The 12,678-nt window shown below is 38.9% G+C and overlaps 3 protein-coding genes across 8 annotated transcripts in view; 2 read left to right on the top strand and 1 right to left on the bottom strand.

Annotated features, from left to right (window-relative positions):
- Window positions 1–1,762, top strand: part of serp1 (stress-associated endoplasmic reticulum protein 1) — a 2,677-nt gene extending 915 nt beyond the window's left edge. Inside the window, exons 2-3 of the mRNA XM_027175054.2 lie at window positions 67–142; window positions 1,070–1,762. Of these exons, the coding sequence (XP_027030855.1) occupies window positions 67–142; window positions 1,070–1,110 (117 nt within the window). The 3' untranslated portion in view covers window positions 1,111–1,762. The remainder of the gene's footprint in view (window positions 1–66; window positions 143–1,069) is intronic.
- A 1,299-nt stretch (window positions 1,763–3,061) lies between these two features.
- mtif2 (mitochondrial translational initiation factor 2) lies at window positions 3,062–6,332 on the bottom strand. 3 transcript variants are annotated; one of them, XM_027173597.2, is made up of 3 exons: window positions 6,193–6,332; window positions 5,410–5,518; window positions 3,062–5,256 (listed from the first exon to the last, which is right to left on the bottom strand). In XM_027173597.2, the coding sequence occupies exons 2-3, from the start codon at window positions 5,512–5,514 to the stop codon at window positions 3,274–3,276; spliced, it is 2,088 nt and encodes a 695-aa protein (XP_027029398.1). In that variant the 5' UTR covers window positions 5,515–5,518; window positions 6,193–6,332; the 3' UTR covers window positions 3,062–3,273. The 3 variants fall into 3 exon arrangements, with proteins under 3 accessions (XP_027029398.1, XP_027029321.1, XP_047678469.1); XM_027173520.2 differs by having other exon boundaries at window positions 6,160–6,203; XM_047822513.1 differs by lacking the exon at window positions 6,193–6,332 and adding an exon at window positions 5,950–6,142.
- On the top strand, window positions 6,328–12,661 carry pcyt1ab (phosphate cytidylyltransferase 1A, choline b). Of its 4 annotated transcripts, none has more exons than XM_027143484.2 (9): window positions 6,328–6,598; window positions 6,911–7,012; window positions 7,559–7,655; window positions 8,113–8,217; window positions 8,960–9,111; window positions 9,201–9,279; window positions 9,390–9,532; window positions 11,064–11,252; window positions 12,131–12,661. In XM_027143484.2, exons 2-9 carry the CDS (start codon window positions 6,914–6,916, stop codon window positions 12,248–12,250), a joined length of 984 nt encoding a protein of 327 aa, XP_026999285.1. In that variant the 5' UTR covers window positions 6,328–6,598; window positions 6,911–6,913; the 3' UTR covers window positions 12,251–12,661. The 4 variants fall into 4 exon arrangements, with proteins under 4 accessions (XP_026999285.1, XP_026999263.1, XP_026999135.1 ...); XM_027143462.2 differs by having other exon boundaries at window positions 8,104–8,217; window positions 12,134–12,661; XM_027143334.2 differs by having other exon boundaries at window positions 8,104–8,217.
- Window positions 12,662–12,678: the final 17 nt, after the last annotated feature.

The raw sequence follows: 12,678 nt of genomic DNA, 5'->3' as shown, positions 1-12,678 counted from the left end.
TGTGTGTCTGTCTGTCTCACTGTGTGTGTGTCTGTCTGTCTCACTGTGTGTCTGTCTGTCCTGCAGAGAGGAGCTCCAGAGGAGAAGGCCGCAGTAGGACCCTGGCTCCTGGCTTTATTCGTCTTTGTAGTCTGTGGATCAGGTCAGTTTCCATGTACACTTCAAAATATCCTCAGTTTCCTTTCAAATCAATTTCATTTCTATTTAAATGTCAGTCCAAATCAGAACATATCCTTCACTAACTACATTTCAACATGTCTACATTTGCCCTGCTGTTTTTTTTCCAGTCCACAACCTCAATTTCGGTCTTAATATCCAGACTTGTATATAATATAAAGCCTATCCTTCTTTTCTTTCTTTATCTCAGTGTTTATTGATCTAAAAAACAACACAGACGTAATCTTACGAGAGTTAACGCCGACTTAGGAACTAGTCACAGATCATCCTTTGGATTTATCACTGAAAGCAGTGATGCAACTTCTTTTAAACATGAGAACGTTTAAACCTCTGATAAGTAAATACTCCTATCATACTACACAGATACAGTAGAATAAAACCAATGCTCTGATTTAATCCTCAGGCTGATCATTTGTATATTAAGATCAAGGCTTCATTTGTGAGTAAAGTTTGTGTTAGCTGCTAATTTTCCATGGATTACAAATCAGTGCAAAAAAAAAAAAGAAATTACAACTTGGGTAACAACAGCAAAAGCACCTGATTACAACTGAAGTGTTTCGACAGAAACAAATCGCTAACGTAACGTTTTAAGACTTTTAGTCAGGTGGATGGCTCAAGAACTGATTTTCACCAAATGTCCCATAAGACATAAAATCCCATAAGTATAGTCTGAGAATAATAAGAGGTGTTTGCCAGTTTTACACGAGAAGCATACACATTTCTATTATAGTACTTGTTATACTGTAGCTACACAAAATTGACTTGACTTCTAGCATGCAAGTCATAAAATGATGGTAAGTTCTAAAATGCTTTATTTAAAAAGCTAATACAGTTAATAAATAAATATGACAGATATCAAATCAATCTGATCTAACCTTCCTTTTCTTCTCAGCCATTTTCCAGATCATTCAGAGTATCCGAATGGGGATGTAAGAAGACAACCTGACCACCATCATCATCATCATCATCATCATCATCACTTATTCTTCTCTTCTCTTTTCTCACTCTGCTGGCAAGGAAAATGATCAACTCTCAGCTCTTCAAGTCTTATTTAAAATATCCATAGCTGTCGCCACAATACTCTGAGCTCCTCATGTGCCTTACAGAAATGCTGGAGGAATGAAAATTGTAAGAGGAAAAATCTAAGCCATATCTTACAAAACATTCCAGTCTGCTGCTGGAACACCATTCTTATTATTGCAAACCTTTTGTAACTTTTACTACAGTGATTCATCATAGAGATGTTCTTTCTCTCTCTCCTTAAAAAAAAAAAAATAGACAACATGAAATGTTTTAACTTGGAGAGGTGCTAAAATGTCAGATCTCAATTTAGGTCAGAGTAACTTAGTATAGTTAAGAGAGTTGTCCTGAACTGTAATACAGTGGAATGTGGAGCTATGCGTCTTTTCACATTCCTGCCAGTGTTTATTGCTCTTCAGGACTCTTATTTTGACCTTTTTGTTAGCTGAAATAAATGAAGGTCTTTAAAGTCAGGTTTATGTATTGGACAGCAGCAATTTGTAAAATTATGTATTTTTTTGCTTTCCACATGAATGATCTTTAACAATAAAAAGTAAAATTGAAAGCATCATGTTTTTGTTCTTTTATCACAAACTGATTTGTGCTGTTGTCATTCCTGCTCAGAATAAATGACATGTTCACTACAGTATGTTACCTCCTTTTACACTTTTATGATTTTTATGAACACAATTATGATTTAGACCAACAGTGATGCAGGAATCCACTGAAAATTATACTTATTTTCTCAGATGAAGCAGCATTCAGGCCAATGTCAATATGAAGTAACTCATGAAGTAAAGCTCTTGATGTGCATCTGCATGATTATAGAACTGTATTAATGAGGTGTAGATGTATACACATCTGATATATATATACATATGATATATATACACACATGAGAGAGAGAGAGAGACAGAGAGACGTGACATACGGCTAAGTATGGTGGCCCATACTCAGAATTTGTTCTCTGCATTTAACCCATCCAAAGTGCACACAGACCCGGAGCAGTGGGCAGCCATTTTTTTATGCTGCGGCACACGGGGGAGCAGGCGCGGGGGGGGCGGCGAGGGTATTTTGGTTGAGGGCACCTCAGTCGTGGCTGGCCCGAGACTCGAACCCACAACCATTGGGTTAGGAGTCAGACTCTAACTATTAAGCCACGACTTCTCTCACACACACACACACACACACACACACACACACACACACACACACACACACACACACACACACACACACACACACACACACACACACACACACACACACACACACACACACACACACACACACACACACACACACACACACACACACACACACACACACACACACACACACACACACACACACACACACAAAATATATCCTCATGCACTGGTATGCTAGTGTAGCTTCCCCATGAGCTTTCTGATTGACAGATTATTTAATTATTTGTTAGTATGAATATGATTAGATATCTAGGAATAGGAGATATCTAGGAGAACTCAAAAAAATAAAATAATTTTTTCTCAAGCTGCTTTCAGCAAGTTATACACAACAGTCACCTTTATTAAAGGCTTTCCCTGCCATTAATATGCTTTTTTACCTCAATGTATAACATCTCTGGGCAAAATCCAAATATTTGTTCAGATATGCATCATGATAAGCAATTAATAAAAAGGTGATGGTTGGGGAAAAGGTAAGGTATATTCATTTGTATGTGTAGACATTTTATAAACCAATCATAGGAACATTTCTATTTATAGATGATCTATATTTGGGATGATTCTTTATAAACGAGGCATTATTTCTATACCTAATAATACACAGTGAGGATTTTCATTTAGATAATACACAGTCATTTTTCATTTAGTACAATTAATGTCATTTTGTATTTGGTTTATTTAGATTTTTGATTAGTTTACTACTAGATACCGTGGGCACCTTCTTTTTGTACACATTTATTTTCATCATGGAATAAATTATTAACACAACCTACCAGTCACATCCTAATATGGATGCAATAATCTGACAGAATATCTATCTTGAACACCACGTGCCAGTGATGTCACTAATGTTTTGGCACTTGGTCTCTCAGAACCCTGGATCCCAAGATATTCTTTGCTGATTCTCCGTCTCCTCATAACAGATAATATCATCTCCAGGTTTAAATTCAATAACCTTGTCCAAAGACAGTCCGCACTCCATGCCCGTCTTCACGACTTGCACATCATCTTTATGATGTTTTAATGCAGTCAAAGAACCTTCCCAAAGAACCTCTTTTCCTCGAATGAGTCGGAAATTCATCTTCTTGTCTAGCTGACCCTTCTGCACTCTGCAGCCAGCCACTGGGACCTTCTTCTTTCCTACAGTCACATCGAACGTGGCCAAAACAGAGGCCTCTCCTACTATATTCTCCTCAGTGATTGGGGGTAGTTTACTGCTAAGCTCCTCTTTCAAGTCATCCACCAGGTGGTAAATGACACGATGCATCTTTAAGGGAATGCCCTTCTTGGCAGCTATGTCTTGTATTGACTTATTAGCTGCAATGTTGAAACCATATATTGTTCCTGAGAAAGTCTCTGCCAGGTTAAGGTCATTTTCTGTGATGTCCCCGACACCAAAATGCACTATATTTAACCCACACTGTTCCTCTGCATCATAACTTGCAAGGATGTTTAAAATTGCCTCCACTGACCCATCAACATCACCTTTGACAATGAGACTCAGACTGAGATCCTCATCCTTGGTTTTCTCGCTGGGTCTGGAGGCTATATGGTGTTTGTTGGCCTTGTAGAGCGCTAATTTCTTCTGCCTCCAGTTGAGATGTGCTAGTCTCTCCCTTTCTTTCTGATAGCTCTCTTGGTGTTGCTTCTGCTTGACCTCAATGGCATGCTGATCCTCCTTCAGCTTGTTCTGTTCTTCCATGTATGTGCGCCACTCCACTACCTCACGAGCCCTTTGCTCAGACTCGACCTCCAGAATTTCTTCGCCAACAGAAGGTAGTTCCTTCCAGCCAACAATCTCCACAGGAACACCAGGTGCTGCATTTGTCAATGTATGGCCATTCTCATCAAACAGTAAGCGCACTTTAGCCCAGGCCTTTCCTGCCACCAGTGTGCAGCCCTTCTTTAGAGTGCCCCGTTTTATTATTGCCATGGTAACAGGTCCTTTGCCCTTGCTTGTACGGCTTTCGATGACAGTCCCTTCTACTAGACCCTTGGGGTCTGCTTTCAGTTCCAGCATCTCAGCAAGTGCTACTATGGATTCAGCCAGCTCCATCAGATTCTCCCCCTTTAAAGCAGACACATGGATAGCCTGGACATCTCCTCCAAACTCTTCACACACAACATCATGGGCGAGCAAAGCTTGTTTCACTTTCTGGGGCTCTGCCAGAGGTCGATCACATTTATTCACCGCCACAATGATTGGTACTTTCGCCTTCTTGGCATGCTGTATTGACTCGATGGTCTGCTTCATCACGCCGTCATCAGCTGCAACCACTAGAATGATGATGTCGGTAACCAAGGCTCCACGGGCCCTCATAGCAGAAAATGCTGCATGTCCAGGAGTGTCCAGAAATGTAATGAGTTCACCAGAAGGAAGCTGGACCAGAAATGCTCCAGTGTGTTGAGTGATGCCTCCAGCCTCTTGTACAGCAATCTGGCTCTTCCTCAGGCTGTCCAGCAACGTTGTCTTCCCATGATCCACATGCCCCATAATAGTTACTACAGGAGGTCTATTCACTAAGTTAGCAGGATCTGGTGGTGGCTGTCTCTGGATGTCTTTGTTTTCTCTGAAGTCATTCTCCACTATCTTGGCCCATTTGTACTTCATCCCAGACCTCTTTATAGCCTCTTTTAGCCACTTCTCCTCCAACACAGTGTCTGGTTCCAGATCATTGATGTTTATAGCTGTGTTCAGTAGAGCCTCATATACATGATCTATGTCTTTGTTCATAGCCTCAGCAAGTTGAGACACAGTCATTGATTGTTTGATCTCCACTTCTTGCTTCTCCTGTTTCTCTAATTTCACTGGTTTCAGGACAAACTTCTTACCTTTGCCATGTACTCTAGCCTAGACAAAGCAAGAAATTTAGAATTAGACAATTTATCATTAAGTGTCTTTAAAATTGCTCTATGGTTTACATACACATTTTACAAACTGTTTTGATTCCTTAAGACTAATTATGTAGGTTTTTTGAGCTGTATTGTGCGTATATTACATTACCGGTTTAGCGGCCAGGTATCGTACATGTTGCGGAGTGTATATTGGAACATCAAGACAATGGGCTGATACAGCCCTCCCGATCAGGACAGAAAACCTCTTAATCATGGCACTGACGACAAACACACAATATTGCATAGTAAACACAAGTGAAATTATGCATGTAATATATATACGTATACATGTAAACATGTGTACAGTACGTAATATATATATATATATATATATATATATATATATATATACACACATACATACACACACATATGTACAGTTTGTAATATATACTGTACATATGTATATAAATATATAGATATATATGTAAATATATGTACAGCATGTAATATATAGGTATATATAGGTGTATATATATAGGTATATATGTAAATATTCATACAGTATGTAATATATATGAGCATATGTACAGTGAATAAATATAAAGACTATAGCAGGGCAGAGATGTGTGGACATTGTTGAAAAGTACAAGTAAATGGTATTAAGGCTGTGGCACTAAAACAATGTGCAGACACTGTAATTTATTACCATTCTATTAGTATTATTGTGTTTATAAATCTGTACTGAGGCGTTCAGTGAGATTAATGTGACTCTGCATACATAAAGTTTAAACCCCGGTCTTTACAGATCACACGCATTCACATTAATCCAGCAGCTGAAATACAGCCAAGCATTTTAACAGTAAGTGATCTGACACGTTATATACTACATACTATACTACACTGGTACATTACATACAGACGCATGAATCAATTGACTTTCAACTCCTACCGTTCAGCTTCCGGCTTGCATTAAGACTTCCTGTGACGTTACAGGTCGACACTTCCGTTGAGTGCAGCCCGTTTCTGTGGAGACGTCGAAGTAGCGTTTATGGGTTTGTTGTGTTGTGGAGAATAACATGTCAAATAAATGTAGTTAATCGCTTTAGTTAGCGGTTTTACACAAACACACACACACACACACACACACACACACACAGAGAGAGACACACACACACACACACACACACACACAGAGACACACACACACAGAGACACACACACACAGAGACACACACACACAGAGACACACACACACAGAGACACACACACACACACACAGAGACAGACACACACACACACACACACAGTCAACGCTGAAGCTTCTTCTAAGTCCAGACTGAACTCTTATCATCAGGGTTTGTATTTTTAATTTTTTTTTTAAAGCTGTTGCACTTTAGCAGTTAGTGCTGTTTATTTTTAAATCCTCTTCAGTATCCCAGGATATTTGTGCTGTTTAGTAGTAATTAACTTTTTGTAATGAACAAACTGTTAAAGAGGAAGGAGACAGAGATGGATATTATATATGTACATTTATACCTTTACATATATACCTATATATATCTCATATTACTTAACATTAGTTGAAGCAACCAATTATTCTGTCACACAATCCCACATAATCTCTGAATGGTTAACTTTATTAAGTGCTAAAGCTTTCCCTAATTTAGGCCATGGAGACACATGGATTCACAAGGAAAAGAAGAAGAGATGTCGCAAATGGAAAGACAGACACTGAAGAACGAGGAGGAAAAATCCCTCGTAGGTCTTCGGTGAGTAAAGTTATGGCATTTGATATTAGACTCTTATAAAGCAAAAAAGGTGCGAGAAGTCTCCAGGTCAAGTCATTTAAAAAAAATAAAAAAAAATAAGTCTTTTAATTCCTAATCTTTTAATAGAATAGAATAGAGGTTCTAATATAATTCTAATATAATTCCTTTTAGAATTATGTCATCATTTAGAAACATGTCGTGTCCCCCATACAAGCTTAAGACTTTTTTTCTATCAAGGCCCAGATAGTCATAAAGGAAATAGTTACAGTTTGAATAAACCACTTCTGTTACATACACAGTGCCAGGAAGAGAGATTAATAACTAAATAATAAAGAGATGTATGCAATGTTAATAAGTTGTAGGGAATAAGTGAATGATAAGTGGTTATTGGGAACAATGGCGATCAGTGATTGGTCATTGGGAACAATGGTTACCGGTAGCTGTGACTCAGTACACAGTAGCTCAATGTGACGTATTAAAAGCAAATTCATTGTTGATTCAGTGTGTGTGTTTGTGTGTGTGTGTTTGTGTGCATATGTATTCCAGACCCTGAAAGATCCTGCACCCTTTTCTGACCAGCTGGAACCTATATCCACTCTATACACTCGTGTTACCTGGGAGGAAGCCTGCTGTGGCACACCAGGTACTTGCATGCATTATCTCTTTCTTTCAATCTATTTTATCTTCAGAGACTGCCTAACTAGACATACGGTTAATGTATCATTATAAAAAACGTGTATTAGATATTTAGGTACTGCGGCTCATTTTCAGCACTTCATTAACACTGAAATGGTGGTGTGGTGTGATGCAGGTGTATCGGGTACAGCAGCACTGCTCTTATTAATACATTAGATAAATGAATGTCACTGCCATGCTTAGAATGATCTAGCTTTAACATAATATCTAGTCAGCATTGGTGTGGCGGATCGTTTTTATGGCGGGACTTACTTAATGGAGTCCAACTCTGTACAGCAACAAATTCTGTATTATTTACCTAGGAATGAGTACAGAGGTGAACCTGAGCAAACTTTTTATATCTAAGTATAGAGGTGGCATTAAGTGAAGTTGTCTTTTATCTTCTTGTTTTCCGGGCCGTGCAGTTCGCGTGTATGCTGATGGGATCTTTGACATGTTTCATTCTGGACATGCCAGAGCTCTGATGCAGGCTAAAAGCCTTTTTCCAAATACTCATCTCCTCGTAGGCGGTAAGTAGCATAAAATTCCACCTTGTCCTGTACTAAGTGATTCATTTAGTACACAAGGGCCACACATTGTCATAACACAATTAAGTTATACAGAGGTTTGTAAAAAAAAAAATATATACTTGAATGACAGAATGAGCAGAAATTCTTCACATAATGTAGCATCAAGTCTTTATTTATGTATTTATTTAGCTTCTTTTTGTAATGTAGCCTGTTTTTTTCTTTCACATCCTCAGTCTTGTACTATATATATTTGAAAGTGCTAAACAAGACTCATTTTAAATCTAACTATCAAGATTATACACTGAGCTAACACACACAATTCTAATTGAATTATGATGTGATTCTATTGTAATCATAAGCTCTACTCTACAGTGACTGATGATGGCTGTGATCTGTGGGCAGAGTGAACAGTTGCAGCTTAGTTTCTGGAAGGATGTGTTTTAGTGAAAGCCACTTAGAAAACACTCAGTTTCTGTGTGCTGCATTCAGAAAAAACATTTACATCTATAAAAACTATGAAAAATTGATGAACACAAATAGGGAGTGTGTTAAAACAAATGCATCATTCGGCTTTGTAGTTTTAAACTTCCTACTATTTGACTAATTTGACTTTATTGAATTATATGTTTTAATTTTAGTGAAATCACTTTTTTTTCTGGAGTTGTGCTTTAACTCCCAGACGAATAACCCGAAATAAGGTGTCGACTATGGAACGGTATCATGTCTGTACCTCTTTTCACAGTATGCAGCGACGCTTTGACGCACAAGCTTAAGGGCTTTACTGTTATGAACGAGGACGAGCGTTACGATGCAGTGAGTCACTGTCGCTACGTGGACGAGGTGGTCAGGGATGCCCCATGGACACTAACACCAGAGTTCCTGGCCAAGCACAGAGTATGTGTCTGTTTCAAAGATGGCAGATTAGCTTGGGTCTAATCTATTCAGAAATAATACCTCAGACTGTTTTTTATCCTATCATGCAGATTGACTTTGTTGCCCATGACGACATCCCATACATTTCAGACGAGAGCGATGACGTTTACAAGCACATAAAGGAGGCTGGTAGGTGTCAAGCTAATTAATTAGTACAATACCGAAGGAGGTAAAGTGTTCTGCACTGGATTGAGTGATTATTTGAGCTTGATTACTTATAAAGGAGCATCTCATTTCAGGCATGTTTGCAGCTACACAAAGGACAGAGGGCATCTCCACCTCTGACATCATCACACGCATCGTCCGTGACTACGATCTGTACGTGCGACGGAATCTGCAGAAAGGCTACACTGCCAAGGAGCTCAATGTCAGCTTCATCAGCGTGAGTTCCACCACCATCATTAACACTGTCCAACAGGTCTAATAGTGACGTTGGGTGTATATCAGTGTATGTTTTCACTTCTGAAAGGAACCAGATGTACTGCTCCAAGACTCCAGATCTGTGATTCATTACTGGGGCACAATAATGTTAATGTGGTTTCTTTAAAGAGGAAATTGTACTCATTATTAAAAAACAAACATTTCTATCACTCCTAAGCTATGGTTTCTATCTAAATGCCCAAGACACCGATCGGCCTATCGTGTAGCTCTGAATTTCACTTCCTATATTTAAGCATAACCGTTTATTCGCTCAAAATACAGGCAGCGTAACCATATTTAGCTACGTTTTAGATAATAATAAGCATGTTTAGTAGTTTGTGTAGTTTTGAAGCTGAGCCATTTAGTAAATCCTTTATAAAGCACAGTTTTGCAGAGAAGTTAAAAGCATTGTGTACCTCAGCATTTTATTTCAGAAAGTTGTATAAAGGTCCTTAATTATTTACAAAAGGTATCAAATTTGCAACAATATAATTAGCCATTAATTTGAGGACACGTAGTGTTGTGGATATGAAGTTGGCTGAGCTACAGATGTACAGATGTAGGTTCCCAGCTGTGCTGACGTTATATAACACGCAGTGTTTTTGATATAATAATCTCCGAACAGTAATGCAGATTGACTATCCATGGCCAGGAGACAAAGGAGTTATAATGTAGTCACGTTGTCTGGATGGGAGGAATGGTGTAGTAGCTAAAAGTGGGCGTCGGTCATCTCTTGAATGTGGAAAACAACACTTGGTGTTTCCTCCAGATGTGCAAGGGACCACGAGCAGTTTGAAAAGATGCACATGGTTGGATTTATGTGTCTTGGAGGAAGCATGATAGCATTTGCTCTTCCCAGTTGGTAGCTGTTGTCTGATAGAGAGCTAGCTGAAATTGTGGGAATTAGCAAGTGAACAAATCGGAGGAAAAACAAGGGTAAAAGAAATGAGGATTGAAAGCTTACTGTCACACCAGGCAGGACTTTTAAGCGTCTTAGGAGTACGGCTTGGAAGCACACGGTGAGTGCTGAATAGGAACAGAGAATAGAGACACTGATTTATGAATATGACCTACTTTTACACTGATGTATAAAATCCACACAGGCCCTGACAGGCAGTGAAACGCGTGGAAAGGAAGAGAAAATATGAGACTAAACTGTTTTGAGGAACAGTAATGAAGAGAGTGTGGGATGAGGTTTTAGCAAGACACAGACATGCGTATCAGTTACCTTTCATTTCTTAATATTTAACAACCACTTTATCATGATCACAGTTGTGGTGGATCCAGAGCCTTGGGAACACTGGGCGAGAATCTGGAGTGAATGGACAACATGTACACACACACACCACACACACACACAGTTTTAGACTGCAGCAGTTGACAACTACCAGGGTGGTTGTTCTTTCTTCAGTGGAATTAAAAAATGTGAGATTTAGCGTCAGCTGTAGTAATGAACCTGAGAATCTGTGTAGAAAACAGTGTGCTCTTTGCAGGAGAAGAAGTACCACCTTCAGAAGCATGTGGATAAGGTGAAGCAGAAGGTACGGGATGTGGAGGAGAAGAGTAAAGTGTTTGTACAGAAGGTGGAGGAGAAGAGCATTGACCTTATTCAGAAGTGGGAGGAGAAATCACGCGAGTTCATTGGCAACTTCCTGCAGCTGTTTGGACCAGTTGGGGCACTGGTGAGACTGCAGGGTGGATAAGTGGGGCACTTATGTAAAACTTTCATATTCTCTGCACCTCTGTATCTTTTTCTATTTGCAGCAAGTATCCTTACTGTATCCTCCAGAATGTGTTCCTTTTTTTGGTTTAGTGTCTATGCAGGTAAATGTGGGTAAATGTAAAGGACTTATACGATTCCTATTCAGTCATCCCTCATTCTTTGTACTCTAAACTACACTCAGCAACTTTATTGACTAACATTAATGAAATCGGGACTAGGGTCTAGACGTATTCTGCATAAAAGGTGGACAACATGCTGCTTCTAATTGTCTTCTAATGGGCTGATCTGAAGCAAAATATGGCCTAATAGACAGAGCGATTCGATCTTGTTTTGGCTTACAGAAAGAATGGAATCAGTCTGTAGCAGTAGAGCTGAGAACTAGGACAGTGTGTCTGCTTGATGCCCACTTATTGTTATAATGGTCTCACCCCTCATTTACATATCAGGAGCTTACAAGAGATTGAAATGAATGTTGTCCTTAATCTTAATTCTTAATCCATTTTTGTTTCCTGAAAATCCAGTTATTTACACAGCAGTTAAACATGAATTATTTCTCACATCCAAGTTGTTTCCAATAATAATTTGTTGCTGATATCTGCATTGATTAATTTCACTTTTAAACCAATACACTGAGCCCAAATGTAGTTACACCTCAGTATTTAATATGCAGTATGTATCACTGTTAACGTTAATGATCCTACTAAACAGCACCGATCCTTTCTCACTTCACCAAAAACGAGACGTTAGACATCACCCGTATGTTTCTTTTGTTAATTAGATACTTCACCCAATAGTTTAGATGATTTTCCTTGAATAATTCTTCTTTTTTTTTCCCAGAAGAACATGCTGGCCATCAGCCCCAAACCAAGCCCTGACAGCAGCCCCACACGAGAAGAGCTCTCTACTTCTCCTACCTTCCGTGTTCCTTTCTTCACCAAGACCCTCCCTTCCTGCTAGCCTCCTCACTGTATCATAGCTTTCATTTAAGTCTGATGAAGACGCCTTCATTAATTACTGTATAAAGTGCCAGGGAAAAGCTCCTGGAAAGGAATTAGTCACCGATTGAATCAGTATTTGTTTGGATCTTTGGTTTGTGCACAAGTTGTTAAACTCTGTCTTACTGTCACATCACACATTGGACCATTGTTTTGTTGTTGCTTTTGTTCCCCTTTTTAGTTCTTTGTGTCCAAAAAACGTAACAATCCACGCACACGTGCACCTTTTAAAATGAACAAGGAACAGTTCAGCCTAAAGTGAAGTTAATGGACCTCTTAATCCTTCTATAGTTTTGTACCAGAGCTACAATGATAATCTAATTTTTGTCATGTTTGTGTATTTAAGCTGTCACAATAAATGTCATTCTTATTACTTTTGAGCTTCTGCAT

The sequence above is a fragment of the Tachysurus fulvidraco genome, chromosome 13, assembly GCF_022655615.1.
Source record: "Tachysurus fulvidraco isolate hzauxx_2018 chromosome 13, HZAU_PFXX_2.0, whole genome shotgun sequence".
NCBI lineage: Eukaryota > Metazoa > Chordata > Actinopteri > Siluriformes > Bagridae > Tachysurus > Tachysurus fulvidraco.
This window is presented reverse-complemented; position numbering and strand designations above follow the sequence as displayed.